Source organism: Notolabrus celidotus, chromosome 21 (genome assembly GCF_009762535.1).
Source record: "Notolabrus celidotus isolate fNotCel1 chromosome 21, fNotCel1.pri, whole genome shotgun sequence".
Classification (NCBI taxonomy): domain Eukaryota; kingdom Metazoa; phylum Chordata; class Actinopteri; order Labriformes; family Labridae; genus Notolabrus; species Notolabrus celidotus.
Genome location: NC_048292.1, coordinates 2209383 through 2231697, shown reverse-complemented (window position 1 = coordinate 2231697; position 22315 = coordinate 2209383). Strand labels below are relative to the sequence as shown.

Sequence of the window (22315 nt, the reverse complement as noted above, 5' to 3'; positions counted from 1 at the left end):
TCTGTTCACATGTCGACTGTGGTTCGTTTTTATGCTTTCTAGTTCTTCATTTCTACTGTTGAGGCTGCCCAAGAGGATGACATCACATCCTGTTACATCATATCCTACAGTAACATGTCATATTGCATCGTGTTACAGTACCAGTCAGAAGTTGTATTTATTTTAATGATTGTAAACACTGTAGATTAATACTGACGCATCAAAACTATGAAAGAACATATATGGAATTATTTAATTTTTAAAAAAGTGTTAAACAAAGCAGAATATGTTTTATATTTTAGATTCTGTAAAGTAGCCCCCTTTTTCCTTCATGACAGCTTTGCACACTCTTGGTATTCTCTCAGTCTGCTTCATGAAGTGGTCTCCTGGAATGGTTTCTAATGAACATGAGCCTTGTCAAGAGTTCATTTGTAGAATGACTTGCCTTCTTAATGTGTTTGAGACCATCAGTTGTGTTGTTCAGAGGTAGGGTTAGTACACAATGGATAGTCCTATTTGACTACTGTTGTAATCCAGATTATGGCAAAACCAGATTATTTCATAGTTTTGATGTCTTCAGTATTAATCTACAATGTTGAAATAATTAAAATGAATAAAAACCATTGAATGAGAAGGTGTGTCCAAACTTTAGACTGGTAGTGTATATAGTATCATTTTTTTATTTTTTTATTTTTTGGGGGCTTTTAAACCTTTACTTTATAGAGGAGAGGACAGTGGATAGTGTAGGAAACTAGGAGAGATTGGGGAATGACGTGCGGGAAAGGTGCCTTGGGCTGGATTCGAACCCAGGCCACCCTCTACATGTGGGTGCAACTTAACCATTAGGTCAAGTCCACGCCCAAGTAACTAGTATCATTTGGTACAAATACAATTCTTTGCTTGCTTTTTTCACACGTATTTGAACGTTGAATTAAAGATGAATTAAAGACGCTAGGTGGTTTTGTACAGTTTGGGGTAATCGCACACAAATCCTATCAATTTTGTCCTCCATTGTCCAGATGATTGAACCTTTGCTGGTTTGTCTTCATTTCACACATCACAGGAAGATCATCATGCTGATAGCCCATGAATGATTTGCTACAGATCCAATAGACTGTATATAAAAGTACCCGTGACATCACCCATCTGTTTCTGAAGCCAGTCGGTGGCGGCAGCCATATTGGAAATGCTGACTCAACCTAACTTCTGTCAAGCTAGTGTGACGTAAAGAGGCGGGCTTTTAGCCTCCTCGCTAACAGCTACAGTGTTCCCGCCTGTCAATCAAGTCAGCCACGCCCTTATTTGGGCAAAACTCGTAATCTTAATAGCTTCAAAACTGCTGAGTCATGAAGAAATTCCCCCCGTACAGTGTGTGCCGATAGAGAAATGAGCTTTTCAGACTAAACCCATTTTTTGAACCAGGCTGTAAACATGTTTATTTCTGCTGTAAAGATCAACTTTTTTGAATGGGTTTCCAGTACTTCTGGAGTCAGCCTCTAGTGGACACTCAAGGAACTGCAGTTTTTAGCACTACATGTGAGTAGTGCATTAAATGTACCTAAACCGGTGTAAACACAGCAACATATCATATCATGTATTAAATTGTATCGTTACTAGGGATGTATATTTCAAATATTCCCCGTGAGCGATCTTTTGAAATGTTAACGATCAATTATCAATTATTTCCATGTCAAAAACAATGCCAAATACGTTTTTTCCCCTGAATCAAATTTATCATAACTCATCATATTGTATCTTATAACATTGTATACTCTCACACCTGTGAATGAGAGGACAAACTATACAATGACACCACCTCTGAAGGTTAATATCTGCACTTAGACATAAACACTAATATAGAGTTATCCTGCACATGTCACAACTTTCATTGATTTTCAACACTTTACAGATAACTCAAGACATCCTGCGTCATGCAACGTGGAAATTTTACTGCCCGGTCATCGCTGATGGGAGGTAACACCAGCAGTTAAATGTGCGTATGTAAAAGGTTTCCAGCCCGCCTGGTGACACTCATTGATTTAATCTGCCAACGACACTTTACAGAAACATTTCTTTAACTTTCGACCCGAGAGGGACTTTCTGTTTCAGTCCGAAGTTTGTTTGTGGCACAGAGTTTATCAAAGCATCACATTTCTGACTGAGCTGCTGCACCAGTTATCAGACCAGCACAGTTCGGTCCAAGTGTGTGTGTGCATGTGTGTGTGCATGTGTGTGTTATCACTGCCAAGACACACTCAGCTAGAAAGAAGTCACATGCAAGACGAGGCAAGCCATGACGACCGAGCTGTGAGGTCACTTGCAGTAGAGAGGAGAAAAGAGGAAGAGGACGAGGAGGAAGCATAGTGTGCATGCAGCTCTGAGTGTGTGTGTGTGTGTGTGTGTGTGTGTGTGTGTGTGTGTGTGTGTGTGTGTGTGTGTGTGTAGTGAGCATGTGTTAGCCACTAAGTGAGCCGGAGCAGGCGAGTTAGTCAGACGCTCTGTTAGAGCTGCTTACCTTTTCTTAGGTAAATGTTATCTGAGAAACAAAAAGGAAACAAATGAAACAGGTGTAAGCACGCAAAAATACACACACTTTGTTCTCTGTTCTTCAAGCTGTCTGACAAAAACAACAACACACACACACACACACACACACACACACACACACACACACACACACACACACACACACACACACACTCACTCACTCACAGAATGTGCAAAACATGATGCAAAGCCATGAAATGAAGCTACAAAGTTCAGATTCACAAAGTGACAGTAAGTTGCAGAAGCCTCCAGAGAGAACAGACTTCCTTCATTACATGTTTTAAGCTGCAGTTTGCATCATTAAACATGCAGACAGGCCATCTGTCAATCATTATTATCATTATTAAATCGTTCTCATTATTAAGGAAAGACAAAGACAAAGAAGTATGAGCGTCCTGAGAGGAGACAGTGAAGGTAGCTGAGCTTGTTTTGATCAGGAAAACAAAATCTTGTTGAATTTTTACTGTTAAAAAATGCATTTTTGACAAGTTTAAGCTGCTGTATGTATTTAAATACAACTATAATGGATGAAAATAACTGAAACAGGGCAGTACAGACTTGGGAAATATGTCAGTCCAATAAGATTCGACTTCTTGTTCTTGTTAATGAGCTCAGGGACTCACCAAACTCTTCTATCAGCCAACATGAGTCTCATATTTTACCTGCAACACTAAGAAAGCTCCGACATTATGACACTTTGAAGTCACTTCTCTGTAGTTTTTTAACTTTATTTTCTCGCGTCACTGGATGGATAAGATTTAGTGAGCAGCAGCTCAGCTTGCAGCCCTTCTTGATGTATGATTTCCACTTGCTACATTTAGTCTGTTTGTTTTGAAGAGGAGATGATTTGGCATTAAATCCTTTTAAAAGATGGAAACTGAAGAAAAACTGAGAACAAACAAGCAGCAGCTCGGTTTGCAGCCCCTTTAAGGTCCACTATCAGATAAGAGTTGTGTTTGCACATTTTAATCAGTAGGTCAGGTTTGTTTGTTTTTTAAAGCAGCAGCCCGGCTCTCAGCCCCTATCAACATATGTTATCTGTAAAAGAGAAACATTGACTGTTCTAATCTGTCTTGATCAGTGTGTTTATCTCCTGGTGTGTTTGTTTTGCAGAAGAGGAAACTTTTACCAATGATTAAGCTCCCACTTAAAACCTTCTCCACCATAAGAACATCAAAATGATCATTTCCAGAGCAAAACCCTACAAACAAGCTAGCTGCAGCTCAGCTCGCAGCCCCCTCTGACTTTATTCAAATCCATTGTAAACACTTTGTTTTATTTGGAGCTGAGGAGAAACTCAGTCCTCACTAGAAAACCTTGCAAACAATGAAAACTAAAGAAGTCATGATATAAAAATGCAGCAGCTCAGCTCTCAGCCCCATCGACACTAAGTGTCCACTGAAGATTATTAGAATCTATTTTATACTTGTTTTTAACACTGTGTCTGTTTCTTATGGAGCTGAGGAGACCCTTAAAGGAAACTCAGCCCTCACTAGAAAACCTTGTCACTAATGAAAACTAAATAAAAGATGCAGCAGCTCAGCTCTCAGCCCCCAACGATGTACAGTAAGTCGTCCACCAATAAGCAATAGAGAAACACACATGATTAGGCTCAAACTAAAACCCTTCCTAACCACAAAAACTTCAAAAATTAACATTTACAGAGCAAAAACCTACAAACAAGCTAGCAGCAGCTCAGCTCGCAGCCCCTCTGACTCTTAAGTGTCTACCAGAAATTAGAATCCAGTGTATACTTGTTTAATTCCTCTTTATTTTGGAGCTCAGCCCCTATCGATGTATCTTGGCCACCAAAGAGCAATATAGAAACACAGATGATCAGGCTCAAACTAAAAACCTTCTTCACCAAACAAAACTCCAAACAAGCTAGCAGCAGCTCAGCTCACAGCCCCTCTGACACTTGGTGTTAACTGAAAATTATTAGAATCAATTTTAAACACTGTGTCTGTTTGTTTTGGAGCTTATGAGACCCCTAAAGGTAACTCCACCCTCACTAGAGAACCTTGTTAACAATGAAAGCTAAAGAAATCATGAAATTTAAAAGCAGCTCGGTTCTCAGCCCCTGTTGACGGATGAAGTCCACTAAAAACCAATAGAAAAGCACTGATGTTTAGTCTCCCACTGATTCACCATAAAAACATCAAAGTAACAATAAAAGAGTAAAAAACAGCTGCTCAGCTCACAGCCCTTCTTTACAAACTGTATCCACAGAAGATCATCAGAGAAATACTGATGCTTAATATGAATCTGCGTATTTGTTTTGTAGAGAAGGGGACCTTTGACTGAAGTCTTTGGGTCAGCCTCACCATCAGCCTCACTCCACTGAGCTTAAATTCAACGTGTTGTTCATAAAAAATTTACTTCAAGGTGAAAAAATTGCTCATGAATTTAGACGTCTGCCTCCGAAGACAAAAGAGGAAGTGGTCGCCTGAAAAGGACACTCAGAGCTAATGTGAAGGCGAGGACACCCGAGTCAGGTGGAAACGTATCCAGGCCGTCTCCACAACAACGGAGGCACACGCCATCCATCAGCAGGGGAGTGTCGGGGAAAATAAATGGTCTGGATGAGGAAGAGGAGGGTGAGTCATCTATCTGAGGGCGAGGGGACCCGACGCTGCGGGTGGAAATGTCGACGTTGTTAAAGGAAAGGAAAAGTTTTAGTTCTGAGAGACTTTGAGAGAGAGAGGAGCTGAGGAGGAGTCAGAGAACGGGGCTGTGTTTTGGTTTTAAGGTAGAGATCAGGTGGAAGAGAGGATCTCAGACACACTGAGTGTGATGTGTCGGGGAGATAAATGACAGCCTGTCCTTCCACTCAGTTTATATAAAGCTGTCTTTGAAAGGGACGAGTGTGTGTGTGTGTGTGTGTGTGTGTGTGTGTGTGTGTGTGTGTGTGTGTGTGTGAGGTCAGACTAAACATAGCGATTCAACTATTAATCAACCTTTTGTGCTAATGTCATATTCTTGAAGTGTCCTTTAATGCCAAGGATTTCAGAGTCTCTGAGTCAGATTTATTTCAGTTTAAAAAATCAGCTCATGAAACTTGAATAAAAGGAGTCCTCCACATCACATGAATGAGATTAAACTCTCAGAATATGAATGACTGAAACTTTACTTTACAAGGCCGAGGTACATTCATATTAATGCATCAAGGTGCAAAACCAAATAAAGTTTACAGGCTTGTTTCACCAGAACTACAACTACAACACTGACAGAACTTTGACCTCTTTCTTGCAGTCACCATTGTTTCCCTAAAAATAACTAGTCACAGTGCATGTCTGTTGTAATCTGCTCTTTGTAGGTTTTAGTAACTGTAAACTGGAACCCAGTGACAGGGTTACAAAGGAGTGGAACATTTCCGGTAAATTTCCATGGGAAGTTCAGCTGGGGAATTTTGGAAATATTAAAATTGGAAACTTTCCATGAGAATGAATGGGAATTTAATGGAAAGGTATCATATCAAGCATAAATATGTTTTGTTATAAGCAGACATCCGTCCCAAATAATACAATTAAAACACATTTACTTGTAAGTAGAACTTTATCAAGTGTTAAATATTTTATTGAACAATCAATTATTTAATTGAAGAACAAAAACATGAATGTAGAGTGAAATATATATTTTTGAATGTTATATTTTTTGGCCTTTCTGCCTTTATTTTATAGGACAGCTGAAGACAGACAGGAAATGTGGGGAGTAGAGAGCGAGGGAAGACATGCAGGAAATGGTCGACCGGCCGGGAATCGAACCGGCGACCCCTGCGATGAGGACTGTAGCCTCTGTATGTGGGGCGCTTAGACCGCTAGGCCACCAGCACCCCAGAGTAAAATATTACTCATCCCCCTGACCCATCCCATTCAAAAATTAACAAAAATACAATCCCAACAAAGTCCCATTCAAAATGTTAAATTAAAAAGCATCTTCCCTCAAACTTCTGAAGCTTCCGCAGGATTCTAGAAATCACGTGTGCATGTGATGGAGGAATGCACAGTGCATGTAGGGGGCGTGGTCTCAACAGCCCTGCAGTAAGCAGTGTGCTATGTGCATGTGATCAGTGTTGCCAACTTATCGACTTTGTCGCTATTTTTAGTGATTTTTCAGACCCCTCAAGGGACTCTTTTTCAAAAAAGCGACTAGCAACAAATCTAGCGACTTTCTCTGGTGTTATTGGAGACTTTTGGAGACTCTGAATTGAAAGCATGTATCGTTCTAAATGTCAGACGGCTCAGTCCGAGTCGCGCAGCAGACCCTCGTACCTGCAGTCAGAGCAGAGATGTTAACCCCTCCGCGTCCAGACTGCAAATGAATCGCGCATGTACGAAGACACCGCTGGCTGATCCATTTAGATAGTTAATGTAGATTGTATCCAATAAATATCTTGAAAATGATATTGTTGAAAAATGTAATGTTTTACTTAGATTTTCCTAGGCTCTTAAGTGTAGTTATAAACATATTTAGGATCTATTCACGTCTCTCTGACAGTGTCTATTACAATTCAGATTATGCAAATTAGGCAATGACGTCATTTAGCGACTTCTAGCGACTTTTAGGTCAGCCAATAGCTACTTTCCTCACTGAGGAGTTGGCAACACTGCATGTGATTGAGGAATAGCATAGATATTCAACTGTACTTGCATGAAATCTTATTTTTTTAGTCAGGATTATGCTCAAATATATTTTCCCCAACTATATTTAAGTTCCCTATTAAGAGCCAACCTTCAATTTAGTAAATTCCTGGTTTATTCCCATGGAACGTTTCCAACTTTGAAAATTCCTGGAATTTTGCAACCCTACCCAGGGACCATTTTTCCTCTTAGGGACACCGTTAGTCGCCAAAACTGGTTTGAAGGAGAACCTTTTCTCAGCTTATATTTAAAGATATTGGTTAAGCGTCAATGTTTAGACTAGATTCTTGGAAATCTGCAATTATCTCAAGATGCATCCCACTGATACGCTGGTTTTCAACTTGCATCCAGTATATTTTGCAGCTAAAACGAATACATTGAAGTCATCAGCGTAAAGTCAAATCTTAAGGCAACTTCCAGCATAGAAGCCTGACTCTCTCTGCTTGCAACCTTTGAGTTCTTCTCTCACATGACGCCAACAGGTGTTAATAAACCTCACCAGCTTCCAGGGTGAATATAAAAGTAAATATAAACTGATTAATTCCCCAGAAAACTGAAAATAATGAGCCTTTATGAAAGAAAACTGCAACTGAGCGTGCAGTTTTTGCAAAATCAATCATAAGTTTATCATTTTGGAGCAATAGTTCATCTTTATTTTTTTTCAAACATGAAGAAAAGTATAATTTAGTGCTTCAGCCTTTGTTCACACCTGACATTGTAGAAGAATCCGCTGCTGATCGGACACGCCTCTCTGATATCTGACTTCCCTGATATGAATCTAACCCTGGCATGTGTGAACAACAGATTGAGAGCATGTATCCGAGTGTTTGGTCCTACCTTCAGGGGGCATGAGGGTCTTGTTATTCTGCGTGCACCAGCCCACCGGGTGCAGCTCGGCGGTCATGACATCACACCAGAAGTCGGCCTTGCGGTCGTCCCCGTATCCACTGAAGCGCAGCAGCAGCAGCTGCCCGCACGTGGTGATGATGGTCGCCACCCAGTACGTGTCCGGGCTGTTTTTATTGGCCACCTCCAGCTTCATACCGGGCTGGAAGCTGCTCTGAAGACTGATCTCCACCTGAGGGGGAAACAGCACAACATTTAAAGGAATATTCTGCAGTTTTTTTTAAAAGCTCTGGATCAGCTGTGGTTCTTCCTTCAGGGAACACAATACAGGAACTAAACCTTTAAGATGCTATCAGCGCTTTCGTTAAACGTCTTCATGCTAGAAAAGTGAGGAATTTTGTGCAATCTGAGCTTTGTATTAACAGGAAGTCTGACTTTCAAAATAAAGGCATGGAGGAAACTCTGGGGCATTGTGGGAACTCTTGGATCCAATGTTTCAACCCAAAGTCAGTGCAGACTTCCTCTAATTACTGAGCTCAGCTGTTGTCTCAGGCGCAGTCGATGCTAACAGGTGCTAAAATCCAAAACAAGGATTAAGAGTGGGTCAAAGTTCGGTGACTCTGTGACTCTGCTCGAGTTTAAAGAGAAAGGATCGTGGTCTCAGCTGGTCTTTAAGGGTCTGGTTTAGTCCTTCTAGATTCCTGTCTAAATGTCACAGGATATAAAGACACTTGAAGCATTTCAGGGTTTAAATTTTATGTCAACAGCCCATACAAACTCTGACCTCCACTACGCCCAACACCTTTGGGAGGAATTAGATCACCAATCTCACTAAAGCTCTTTTGGCTCAATGAGCACAAATTCCCACAGACTCACTCTGAAGTCTGCGAAGCCTTCCAAGAAGAGTGGCTGCTGGTACTCTGCAAAGGGGGGTCGTACTCCATTTTAATGCTGGTGGTTTTAGGGAAATCCTCTGAAAAGCTTTCCACAAATGAGATGTCCATTAAGCTCGGAGCATGCTCATTTGTGTGTGGCCAGGCGTCGCTGACTTTGGGTAAAATACTGTAACTCTCTTTCTCTCTTTATTTTCCAGCCTGACTGTTCTGTTAAAATCTATTCATAGATCCAATCATTGATTCTCAGAGTCTGAACCGTTTCTCCTTTTACTGAAAAACAAACAAACTAAAGATAGCCAGTCTTCCAACATAATAAACTTTATTTTACTATTTATGCACTCATTCTAATGACAGAGAAACAGGACCACATTGAGGAAGAAAAATCAAGACATTTTGAGGATTAAGTCTTAGTTTAAAAAATTAAAGTTGTATGATAAAGTCTTATAAATTGTGCCATTTAAATGCATTATACAAAGCGATCAACTGTCAACATCCTTAAAAATTCAAAGTGCGAAAACTTAATATTCAAACCAAATAAAGTAGATTTACTATAATTTAACATTATAATACTCTGGGATCGTTTTAGAGCCAGGAATGATAATTTTCAAAATAAAGTGGAAATGTTAAAAAAAGTTTAAACTCTAAGAATAAAGTTAAAATTTAAGAGTATGGTTGACATTTTAGAAATAGATATGAAAAACATTTTTTATGTCTTAAGTTAACAATGTGAAAAAAAGTCAAAATATTTGTATAAAAGTTGAAATTTTAAGAATGAAGTTGAATTTAAGATTTGAGTTGAAAGGTTGAGAATAAAGTTAGAATTGAAGTGTTACCAAGTAAATGTGGTGAAAATTTTAGGAATAAATATGAAAAACAATTTTTTTTACTTAAGTTGAGGTTTTGAGAAAAAATCTAAAGTATTGAATTGAAGCAAAAGTTGAAATGTTGAAAAAAGTTTAAATTTTAAGAATAAGGTTGAAAAGTTGAAAAACGTTTACATTTTAGGAATAAGGTTGAAAAGTTGAAAAAAGTTAAAATTTTAAGAATAAGGCTGAAAAGTTGAAAAAAGTTTAAATTTTCAGAATAAGGTTGAAATTTTGAAAAAAGTTTAAATTTTAAGAATAAGGTTGAAATTTTGAAAAAAGTTTAAAATTTAAGAATAAGGTTGAAAAGTTGAAAAAAGTTAAAATTTTAAGAATAAGGCTGAAAAGTTTAAATTTTAAGAATAAGGTTGAAATTTTGAAAAAAGTTTAAATCTTAAGAATAAGGTTGAAATGTTGAAAAAAGTTTAAATTTTAAGAATAAGGTTGAAATTTTGAAAAAAGTTTAAATTTTAAGAATAAAGTTGAAAAGTTGAAAAAAGTTTAAATTTTAAGAATAAGGTTGAAAAGTTGAAAAAAGTTTAAATTTTAAGAATAAGGTTGAAATTTTGAAAAAAGTTTAAATTTTAAGAATAAGGTTGAAAAGTTGAAAAAAGTTAAAATTTTAAGAATAAGGCTGAAAAGTTTAAATTTTAAGAATAAGGTTGAAATTTTGAAAAAAGTTTAAATCTTAAGAATAAGGTTGAAATGTTGAAAAAAGTTAAAATTTTAAGAATAAGGTTGAAATTTTGAAAAAAGTTAAAATTTTAAGAATAAAGTTGAAAAGTTGAAAAAAGTTAAAATTTTAAGAATAAGGTTGAAAAGTTGAAAAAAGTTAAAATTTTAAGAATAAGGTTGAAAAGTTGAAAAAAGTTAAAATTTTAAGAATAAGGTTGAAAAGTTGAAAAAAGTTAAAATTTTAAGAATAAGGTTGAAAAGTTGAAAAAAGTTAAAATTTTAAGGATAAGGTTGAAAAGTTGAAAAAAGTTAAAATTTTAAGAATAAGGTTGAAAAGTTGAAAAAAGTTAAAATTTTAAGAATAAAGTTGAAAAGTTGAAAAAAGTTTAAATTTTAAGAATAAGGTTGAAAAGTTGAAAAAAGTTTAAATTTTAAGAATAAGGTTGAAAAGTTGAAAAAAGTTTAAATTTTAAGAATAAGGTTGAAAAGTCAGCTTTTTGAGAATAAAAAATGTATAGATTACAGTTGATATTTTTAACAAACATTTCATGACTAAAGCTGAAGTGTCGAATATAAAGTCCAAATTTTGAATCAAGCTGAAAATGATTCACAATTTAAAGTTAACATGCTGAGAAAAAAGTTGAAATTTTAAGAACAAAGTTGAAAAAACAATTCCATGAAATTAAGATTCTCGAATGTTGTCGTCAGGTTCTGAGTGGTGATGTCACACCTTTGAATGAAACTGTTCTCTCGCCTAACACTTGCTGTCTCACTCTGTGTGTCGGTTGTGAATAAAAGACGAATATTTTATCACAACACGTGATGAACATGAAGAGGTGCAATACGTCTGTGTCATCAAACACTGCTCAACATTTCAACTTAAAGTGCCCCGACTAATGTACGTTAAATCTTTCCCTGTGGGGTCATAGAGATATATCTTAGCTTTACTTTCTTCAACAGGAAGATGTAGTCCCATATTTAAAGTCAGGTGGAATTTAAAGACTGTATTTGGAAGTTTTTGATGCAGAGTCCCAATTTTCTGTGAGATTCTAAGACCAAACTCCTGCATTATTATCTCCTTTCACATGGAACAAACGTCCTGGAAATGACATTAAATTAAATAATAAAAGCAAAGAGAAGATAAAAAACAGACAAGGCTCGGTCACATCCATGTTAAATAAAAAGAACTGCTTCAAACAGAGACTCTGCTCTGAACAACAGCCCCTCCGTCTGTCCTTGTGCAGAGAGGAGCGATAAATCTGCACAGCAGTGAATGCAGCACAGCATAATGCATTTCCACCAATAGCCACAGGCTGCCTTACAATCCTTGAGAACACTACAAGCCCAACAGGATGTTCACATTCAACAGTCGCACAAACGCACACACTCACGGGTGAATGGAAAAAGCCAACATCTTAGAAACAAACACAATGCAAAGGCCCCGTGACTTCCTGCTACAACAATGCAAACGTGCTGTATCACTCTGTTCAGCTTACGTAACGGAGAGCTACAGGCAAACACTGACTCTGTGTGTGTGTGTGTGTGTGAGTGTGTGTGTGTGTGTGTGTGTGTAGGCCCAAGAGAAATCACTGTTTCAATTTGTCCAGGCACACACAGAGGCAGAGATGAGGGCTGCTCTTTACTGAATCACATTTTTCTGGGGAATTCATGGTCTGATTCCCGGCGACTCAATCCACTTACCAACAAGGCAATTTAGCCTCCCAAGAGACCGCAGACGCTCAAACAAGCACACACACGCAGTTTGTCCAACATCAGAAAACCCCCCTCCACACATATTCTAATCTAGATTCATGGCAGCGGGTGATGTAAGAAACTGAAAGGCCGATGCACTTCTTTAAATCTTAAATCGGACACGTCTCCAACTTTGCAGCGCGGCAGCTGAGCGCTGTGAGACTCAGCCGCCCTGTCAGCTGTGATGGATAAAGACCTCACATCCAGGATCACCACGCACACCCATCTGGCCCTGTGCTGTGATGTAACATGTGACGCAGGGAGAGTATTGAGCTTTTAAAATATCTAAATTTGGGGATTAAAAGTGCAAAATTTTGGAAACACATGCAGGAAATAGAGGTGTGCAAAAATATCGATACGGCAATATATCGTGATACTTTCACCTCCGATATAATATTGATATTTTAACTCTTAATATTGATTTTTTGTAAAAATAAAAATAAAAATTCATATTTTAGCCGACTTGGTACTAAAATATGACTTCAGTATTTCAAAAGCAATAAAGTGGAAAAGTTGTTTTCAATGAAATAGTTTGGACTTAATTTGTTCTTTCAATTTTGAGTAATATTGTGTGATTTACATTTACACCATCTCTATTTCTTCTTCATTAACTGTGAGGAATATCACAATATATCACAATATTATGATATCGTGATATATCGTGATATATCGTATCGTGACCCAAATATCGTGATGCGTATCATATCGTGAGGTTCTTGCCAATACTCACCCCTTGAAAGAAATTTAAAGAAAAACACGACTTTAAGGACATTTCTTTACACATTTTAGAGCCAAAATTTTAAGTATGCAAAAAAAAGTTTAATCCCAAACACTGATGTTGTTGCCTGCATCAAAGAGATCGGACTCCATTGACAAAAACAGCAATTTTATCTAACAGAGCTGCTTTTTAACTGGTTAGGTTTTAGTCTTTTTGGTGACTTTGGTGTCCAAAATGCTGACTAAAAATCCAGCATGATATTTATGTAACAAAATAACACAGAAGTCAGTCACTTTGGGTGAGCGGTAGACCAACAATGCATCTGTTGCACAACATAAAATGATTGTGGAGTCTTGTTGTAATGGACTAACTGTGTGCCATCATATTTATAAAGCACCAAATCCCAACAAACACTCTCCTCAGACTCTTTCCAAACAGAGCAGGTCTAGACCGTCCTCTATGTTCTATTATTAACAAAGACCCAACATCAAGACCGGATCAGATCCAGTCCCATCTTACAGACAGGACTCAGTCTGATCTCATCTTAATCCACCATGAGCAGAGCACTTTGCAGCATTTAGCAAGTTACAGTGGCAAGGACAAACTTCCTTTAACAGGCAGAAACCTCCAGCAGGACCAGACTCATGTTAGACACACATCTGCTGAGAACGTGTTGGAGAGAGGGATAGAGGGAGATGAAGAGAGAGAGAGAGATGATAGTGGAGAGACGGATAGTAGTAGTTGTAGCAGCTGGAGTCTGGCACGTCCACAGCAGCAGAGATCCAGAGGAACCTACGAGACAAGGGAGCTCAGGGACTCCAGAAAGGTTGATGGTTAGTAACTTTAATGGGACAGGAAGAGTTAAAGTAAGAGAGGGGATACCAGTGTGTCAGTTCCTCTGTAGTCTAAGCCCATAGCAGCATAACTAAAAGCTGGTCCAAGCCCTAACTATAAGCTTTATCAAAAAGGAAAGTTTGAAGCCTACTCTTTAAAGTGGAGAGGGTTTCTACCTCCCGGACCCTGAGTGGTAGATGATTCCAAAGGAGAGGGGTCTGCATGCTGGGAGTGTAGCGTTTTAGAGGGATAATATGAGCAGAGCATTTCGCAGCATTTAGCAAGTTACAGTGGCAAGGACAAACTTCCTTTAACAGGCAGAAACCTCCAGCAGGACCAGACTCATGTTAGACACACATCTGCTGAGACCGTGTTGGAGAGAGGGATAGAGGGAGATGAAGAGAGAGAGATGATAGTGGTTTTAAAAGAAAGGGAATGAATCTCTGAAACTCCTCCAGGTTTCTGTTATCTGTTGGTTTATTTATGTGTTCAAGTATTTCAGGATGTTTTTCTCTACCTGAGTGCATCGTCTCTTCTTCTATATTTCACCTGGTGTAAAAACAACATCCCTCCCTCTGGCTCACCAAACTCAGGATGATATACAGTTTTTCATGCCTCCTGACTTTCACATGAAGTTTGTAAGTTAGAGGATGCGAGTGTAGCTTAGAGGTTAGAAAATGCGCCACTGCTTTGATTCCCTTGCTGTGTGTCTTCCCCGCTCTCTGCTCCCCATGTTTCCTGTCTCTCTTCAGCTGTCCTCTCCAATTAAACCCAAAATGCTCCCCAAACATGACTTAAAAAAAGACAAATCTTTTCTACGTTTGTGTTTGTGTACGCGTGTTTTCAACTACGTTACAATGTCTTCACTTGGCATTGGAGCAACTAGATCCACTGGTCCTCTAAGTTTAGACTGAAATTGAAGTTTTAGTTGATATTTAACATTTTGTGCTGCCTTACTTTGACATAAAATTCACATTTTGGTGCTTACCAGGAAGTTCCTTTAAAGGTGACATATTCCGCTTTTTTTTTATTAACATATATTGGTCTAAGAGGTCCCCAAAACATGTCTTTAAAGTTTATTGTTCATAAAAACACTTTGAAATCAGATTCTGGTCTGCCTGTAAACCCCTCTTGTTCAGCCCTGCTCAGAACAGGCTGTTTTCTGTGTCTGTGCCTTTAAATGAGAATGAGCTCTCTGACCACGCCCCCTCCGGAAGTGGGCGTGTCCTCGGCTGTCCAGCACGTTGATCTAATGTTTACATGTTGGCTGAATATACACGGCTGCTCACAGACCCGCGTTACTTCAACCCTCTGAATCTGATCCAGAATCTGATCCTGACGGAGAGGCGCCTGCAGCAGGACCTTTCTGAACCATTGGTCACAGATTTAGTGTTTCTTGTTGTTTTATTTGTCAGTATGTCGACGTGTGTCTTGGTGCACAGCTACCAACATGTGGCTATGTGGCTATGCTAACTAGCGCTAGCACTTTTCCATGGAAAATAAAAATCATCCACTAGATCTTCAAATCTGCAGACGTGGGGAGTAAAACCGACCTTTGTGTTTATTAAGACAGCCTACAACTAGCATGCCTCCCTCCTAAGCTCCTTGTTAGCACACACGTGTGCAGGGAATGAAAAACGGAGGAGGGGTTGAGTTGTATTTTATACAGTCTATGGGCTGAACAAGCTCCAAGCTCTGACTTCCTGTTACAGACCGGATGGCGTTGTGACGTATGAAAAACACTGAAAACTGAAACGGCTCGTTTCACACACATTTACAGAAAGGTGGAGAAATCAGAACAGGAGCAGGATGGATTCTTTTACTTTTCAGGGGGTTTGTAGACAGGGACACATATTTCAGGGAGAGAACCATTAAAGAGTCCATTTTGCATGATATGTCACCTTTAAAACGAAACCAAAATAACACCGTCTCTGACCGATGATATCTCTTTTTATTGTTGTTTTCCGTGTGTGTGGTACAATAAAGAAGAGTCAAAGTCACATCCGGGCGTTCTGAATAAATCCAATCCACTTCAGTTTTGCTTTTGAAGATGATTCATCATCGTTGTGGCACCACAGCTGTTCTGCTGAGCTTAGCATTAGCATAAAGAGCAACGACTTTGAGCGGGAAAACAAAAGCTGATTCATGAAAAACACGCATCATTTAGCTTCTCTGAACCCGTGTGTGTTTTTAAAACACAGCAGCCGCTCTCTGATTCTTAAAAAGAGGAGAAGCAGAGAGTCTCTCCCTCTGATGTTTTCGCTCCCCCGCTCACAGCAGCAGATTAAGCAGGTGAGTCTGACATGTTAAACAGGCCGCTCAGTCGCTGATGGCGACATGCGGCTCAGGTGACCTCTCAGCTGACCTGGACTATGATTGTCTGTCCGAAATAACTCAGCCGGCTGCGCTTCACTTCACTGCAGTATCAGATACAAGTCTGAGCCAATCAGAGCAGAGCACGGCCGGCCTGCAGAGAGCCACTGCCAAAAATGTACCTTAACCTTCCAGGACAAATCCCCACTCTCCTTGAGGGGAGTCCCAAAAAACGATGCTGCAACAACCGCGGATCACTTTCAGACAAGTTAGAGCGAATCTCAAATCTGATGAGTCAGATTTCCAGAGAGTCGAAGCTGCTTCCTGAGAACGAGATACAGATCAGAATAAGCGAACACATCTCACACTCTGCAGAAAGGAACAAAGACTTTCTGTGAGTCGGCATAAAAACTGCTGATTTTAATCACTTTTGGTTTTTCCAACAATTAGGCAGCGAGGAGTAGATTCCATCACGACCACACAAACTATTCCTTCAGAGCCGTAAATTATCAGAGTGTGTGGTTGTAGGCCAGTCACTCAAATTAGTTCTTGATGTTCAAGATGCAACAAATTCTAAATCAATGATGCTTCATGCACACAGGCGTCTGCAAACAACCAGACAGTCTCCTCCTCTGTGTCAGACTGATGGATTTAAAGTGTGAGGTAGAGATGATTATCAGGACAGCATGGTGTCACTGTAAAGTTGACCTTGTTGTTGTTGGTGGTGGAGGAGCATGGCTGACTTTAAGGGCTCGCCTCAACTCGTCCTCTTTGCCGACCGAAAGTTAGGTTTGATTTGATTTGATGACTTTATTTCGAACATGTAAAAGTAAAAATACAAAACAAAAGCATACAAGTAGAAAAGAAGAAAGAGTTATACAAACATACAAGAAAAAAAAAGAAACAGTTATACAAAAGAAACAAAATTAACATTAGCAAGCAGTGAAACAATTTACTTTACATGTGCGAAAAGGAGTAGGAAGAAGTTAAAACTTATCTAATCCTACCCCTCTAGGTTGAGTCAGCATTTCCAATATGGCGGCTGCTAGCGCTACGTTTCAAAACGTAGACTACGCCCATGTTTCGTGAGTCCAGAGCAGACTCCTGTGTCGGTTTGAAGCAGACACTCACAGTTATGATAATTTCCGTGACTCTTCTGTTAGAGTTCGTTTAGTTTCCTCTCCTTGTTCCTCTCCTACTCTGATAATCTGGTGCACATGTTGCTGCAGGAGCCTCACTGGCCTTTCGGCTTTACTTTTGGGGAGAAAGTCACAACTAGGGATGTAAATTTGAAGTATTTTCCATGATAGACCTTTGGAAATGTTTTTTTATTTATTTATTTATTTATTTGAAGTTATATTTTTTTGGCTTTTTTGCCTTTATTTGATAGAACAGCTGAAGGGAGACAGGAAATGTGGGGAGTAGAGAGCGGGGGAAGACATGCAGGAAGTGGTCGACCGGCCGGGAATCAAACCGGCGACCCCTGCAGTGAGGACTGTAGCCTCTGTACGTGGGGCGCTTAGACCGCTAGGCCACCAGCGCCCCCATCTTTGGAAATGTTAACGATTAATTATCAATTAATCATTTTTAAAAAAACTTAAACGTCTTCCGTGTCAAAAACGATGCCAAATGTGTTTTTTCCATGGATTAGGGATGACCACAATTAATCGATTATCGATTAATGTTAAGAAATTACTCGAAACACACATTTTTGTTTTCAATTTTCCGTCACGTGGAACAAACATCATGTGGTCTCATATTACACTCATCTATCAGGGAGGGGTTTTAAGTTTAAAGCATGTTTGGATGTGAATCAGCTGTTAAAGATGTTGCGCACAGCGGAGACGCTCAGCTGGCGGCTGCGGCTGTGCGTCAGGTCTCCATGCACGCTTTTTCAAAGAGGATCAATCCAAAACTGCTGCCAACAACGACACAGATACAAAGGTTGACAGCTTTAAACAGGAGATTTCCCACCTTTGGATACGAAGGCAACAGACAGGTGGGAAATTCAGGTACGCTACGTTTGCAGATCAGCAACATCAGAGCCGTCTGAGCTTTCTCCTGATAATGACCCGGTTGCGCTCCTGGCTGACACCTGACCGAATACACATGATTATTTTTCTCAATAAGAACGAGTAGACAGAAAACTGGACACTGTGAGTCTGAAGTACTTTTCTGTTAGTATTATGAGCCTTCACTTTATAAGACTATGTCCGCGGAGAATATTTTAATGAGCCTGTTCGTTTAAATCCCGTCAGTTATTTGCATTTTGTTGCTGTAAAAAATAAAATTTAGGGGGAAAACAACGTATTTGGCATTGTTTTTGACGTAAGAATAATAATGTTTTTTCTTATCAATTAATCGATAATTGATCGTTAACATTTCCAAAAATCGATCATGGAAAATACTTAAAATGTACATCCCTACCATAGACTGTAAAAAATATGGACGTAGTATCCGTGACGTCACCCATCTGTTTCAGAATGCTGTTTTGAGACCAATCGGCAGCAGCAGCCATATTGCTTCTGTCGAGCCAGTGTGACGTAAAGAGGCGGGCTTTGAGCCTCCTAGCCAACAGCTGCAGTGTTCCCACAGGCAGCTGTGTCTCTCATTGGAAGACTGGTAATCTCAATATCTTGGAAATGACCACGTTATGAATAAATCCACCCCCCTCACAGTGAGAGCACATCAAGAAATGAGCTATCCAGACTACACTGGTCTTTTGTACCAGGCTGTAAACATGTTTATTTCTGCTGCAAAGATCGTCTTTTTCCCATTCATGTGTATGTGGTTTCCGGTACTTCCAGAGCCAGACTCAAGCGGATCCTTGATGAACTGCAGCTTTTAACACTTCTGCATTGAACTCATATTTCTAGGCCGGAGGTTGCTGCTTGGTTCTTTCCCCTGAATCAAATTTTCCTTCACGGCACATTATATATAACTGACAGTATTGAATATCTACAGATCGTATTGAGGTGTACAAAATGTTAAACATGCTGAATATCAACGTGTGGAGCAGGCTCATAATCTCTGCGAACACACAGTCATAAAAGTGAAGGCTCAGACTTCAACAAGAGAACTGAACAGAAACATGTTTCAGACTCTCGGAGTCCAGTTTTCTGTCCACTCGTTCTTATTGAGAACAATAATCATGTGAACGCGGTCAGGTGTCAGCCGGGAGCGCAACCGGGTCAGAATCAGTTCGGCGGCGGAGGAAAAAAAGCGCTCGTGGAGACCTGTCACTCAGCTGCAGCCCCCAGCTGAGCGTCAACACCTTCAGTCAGCTGATTCACATCCAAACATGCTTTAAACTTCAAACACCTCCCTGATAGCTGAACCACATATGAGACCACATGATGTTTGTTCCATGTGATAGAAAACTGAAACAAAGAAATGTGTTGAAGTAAGTTCTTAATCAACTAATCTATACTTGATTAATTGTTGACATCTCTAATCACAACGTCTGTCTTTTGTATTTAGCCTGTGATTTACAAAGCTCACATAATAATCCAACAATGAGGGCATGAAGAGTGAGAGTCTGAAGTTCATCAGAAATGTTGTATTACAGAATTACTCTTCAGTCTGAGTAACACAACTGGATAATCTTGTTACTATAACGATGAATTAAACCACATCACCCCGCCCTGTTAGAGAGCGATGAAAGAAAAGATGCATTACCTGAAATATTAAAGTCAGTGTTTATATTTCTGCTTCTGTTTGTTTGGTGAACATATTTCTACTATCCTCCTAGAAGCAGTAATCACATTAAAGTCCTTCATTATCCCGTCTTTCACTTCTCTCATGCTTCAGTTATTACCTTCAATTGAAATTTAAAAACCAGCCTGACGACGTGCGTCAGACGGGAGCGAAGCCAAAGCGAGCAGCATAACCGCTCTCTGGGACGTGTCTTTAAAGGATTTCTGCAGATGCTGTTTATCTGGAGGCTGTATTTAAAGGATGAAAGAGATCACACGCAGTCACTCACGTGTTTGAAGGTGGTGTGAGGGGCGGCGGCGGCCCCCGTCTCCTCCATGTACTCCTCCCAGTTAAACTCCGCCTCCTCTTCCATTGAACCTGCGTCTGAATTCAGCAGAAAATATCGCACGTCAATCATCTGCAATTAATAGAGCCGCCTTGTCTTCACGCCAACAGGAGGATTAAATTTATGGGATGTGATGCAGGCGGCAATTAAGTCGTCAGTGTCAAAGCGATGTGAGGGATGCTGATGTGCAGAACGAGCAGGTTGTGTTGTTTCATGTGATGCCAGTTTTGTTTCCAAAGGTGAGGACTGATGACTTTAGAAAACTGGTTCATGTCACTATTTCAGTTCGAGTGCATGAAGTCTGAATGAGAGGGGGCAGGAGGAGGCTGATTTCTTCACACAATACCAACCCACTTGTGAACAAACAGAGCTTAACCCTTCACACTTAACTGTCACATTTAGTGCCAAAAATCACACAATTGTGTTTTCTAAAATGACTTGTTTGTGCGCTCGATTCAAACTCTGGTGCATGCAAAGTGAGCGTGAAACATGTACACAGAGCTCCACAGAAACAAAGATCTAACAGCTTCCTGCATGCAAAGATTGTCAGACAGTACTTGGAGAATTTACAAAAGGAGTTAAATGCAAGTTTCTTTGTTTTTAACGCTTATTTTTGGTGCTTTTAAAGTCATTTTTAAGAAGATAGAACAGCAGATAGAGAAGGAAGGTGACATGCAGAAAAAGGCGACTCTTTATTTGTTTGAACAGGAATTGAACTGAACTCTCTCCCTGTTTTGCCCCCTCTTCCCATAGTGCCCCCTTCACAGACTTAACCCAGTCACTGACCCCCCCTCCAATCAACGCTGAGGTCTGTCATCCTCAGGACTGAAACGCACACTCACTTTGATTTTTAAATTGCACTATAGCAAAGTTTTTGCACCATTTCAAACTGTATTTATTATTTTTATTAGCTTCTTATCTTTTTCTAGCTTTCCTGTTTATCTGTCGTTGTCGTTGCTAGGGTCTGAGAGAGAAACGTAATATCAAATCCTCAGTATGTCTGGAGCATACTGCAGTTTATTTGACAATAAAGAAGACTTTGAACTTTGACTTTGAAATCTAGACTAACCAATTAATCTAAAGGTTAGAAAACACTTAAAACTTTGAATTGAGCACATTTTATTCAACACATCTGAACACCAGATCACAGAGTCTGCAGGAGTGTATCTAGAGGTAGCAGATCTAGCACCACCTCTGTGTTTTAGTTGGTGGAAGAGGGGATGACGTCCGATGAAGACTGGTATCAAAACATGGATCGATTAATCTGCAAACTAGCTCATCAAAATATCTTATTCATCATTTTAAAATCCCCCGAACCACCTAACACCTGGAAAGGCTACAAAACAAGACCGGAATAGAGGCTCCCTGAGGGAGTTTCATAGGATGTGGGACTCGTTCTTTGAATATCTGCAGGAGCTGGACCTCTCTTAGACATTCCCTCCAGGATTTCGCTGGGTTTTTTTGTGATTGTTGCGGCCCCAAAAAGCCTGATTTTGCGACAGCTTTTTGAAAAAATTGCGGTGAAAGTTGCAATTTTTGGGGGGGATTTTTGTCCCCCAATAACATCTCAGGGGCAAGTAAATATGCTAAATTACAGTTGTTTTTAGAAAACATTCTGGATGTGGCCACTGACTGTATTTTGATTCTCTTGATTCACAGAAAAATGCCATGAAAGGACTGTATTGCACATTTACGACGGTCCCTGAATGCACCTCGCAGTGCACTCTGAAATTAATCTGCATTTTTTGATGACGAGGAGTTGATCAAAACTTACTGAATGTGTCTGATGTTTCACCAAACTGGATTAAATCAAGCTGTAGATGCAGAGCTTTTTACGGTAACCACGGCAACAACGTCGAACACGTGTTTTTGTCACTAACGAACACCGGGGGGTAAAAATCCTCAATGAAGATGAGACAGATGCGTGGAGGTGAGGAGAGCTGGTTCATAAAGCACACCTGCTGCAGGTAGAGACCAAGCTAACACTGAGCCCCTCAATCTATAAATAACAACGTTGTCGTGGTAACTTGTCCCGCCTGCTGTCCATTCTTTTTTCATCAAGTGAGGACTTATGGTTATGTTCCAAGGAAGTCAAATCGATGACAAAACCGATGACGTACAGGGGCTGAGATTAAGGTAATTGTTCAAATTTGCGGGAAAGTTGTGGTGATTGTAAAAAATTTGCAGGGCCGTGAAAAAATCGCGCTGAT

At 39.7% G+C, this 22315-nt stretch overlaps 1 protein-coding gene across 4 annotated transcripts in view; it reads right to left on the bottom strand.

The window, feature by feature from the left end:
* Window positions 1-22315, bottom strand: part of sfmbt2 (Scm like with four mbt domains 2) — a 73617-nt gene that overhangs the window by 37687 nt on the left and 13615 nt on the right. For 3 of the 4 annotated variants that reach the window (XM_034673969.1, XM_034673971.1, XM_034673970.1), the window contains exons 3-5: window positions 20049-20143; window positions 8004-8244; window positions 2495-2515 (exon numbers count right to left, since the gene is read on the bottom strand). In XM_034673969.1, coding sequence (XP_034529860.1) covers window positions 2495-2515; window positions 8004-8244; window positions 20049-20143 — 357 coding nt within the window. The remainder of the gene's footprint in view (window positions 1-2494; window positions 2516-8003; window positions 8245-20048; window positions 20144-22315) is intronic. The other variant, XM_034673972.1, reaches the window with a different exon arrangement.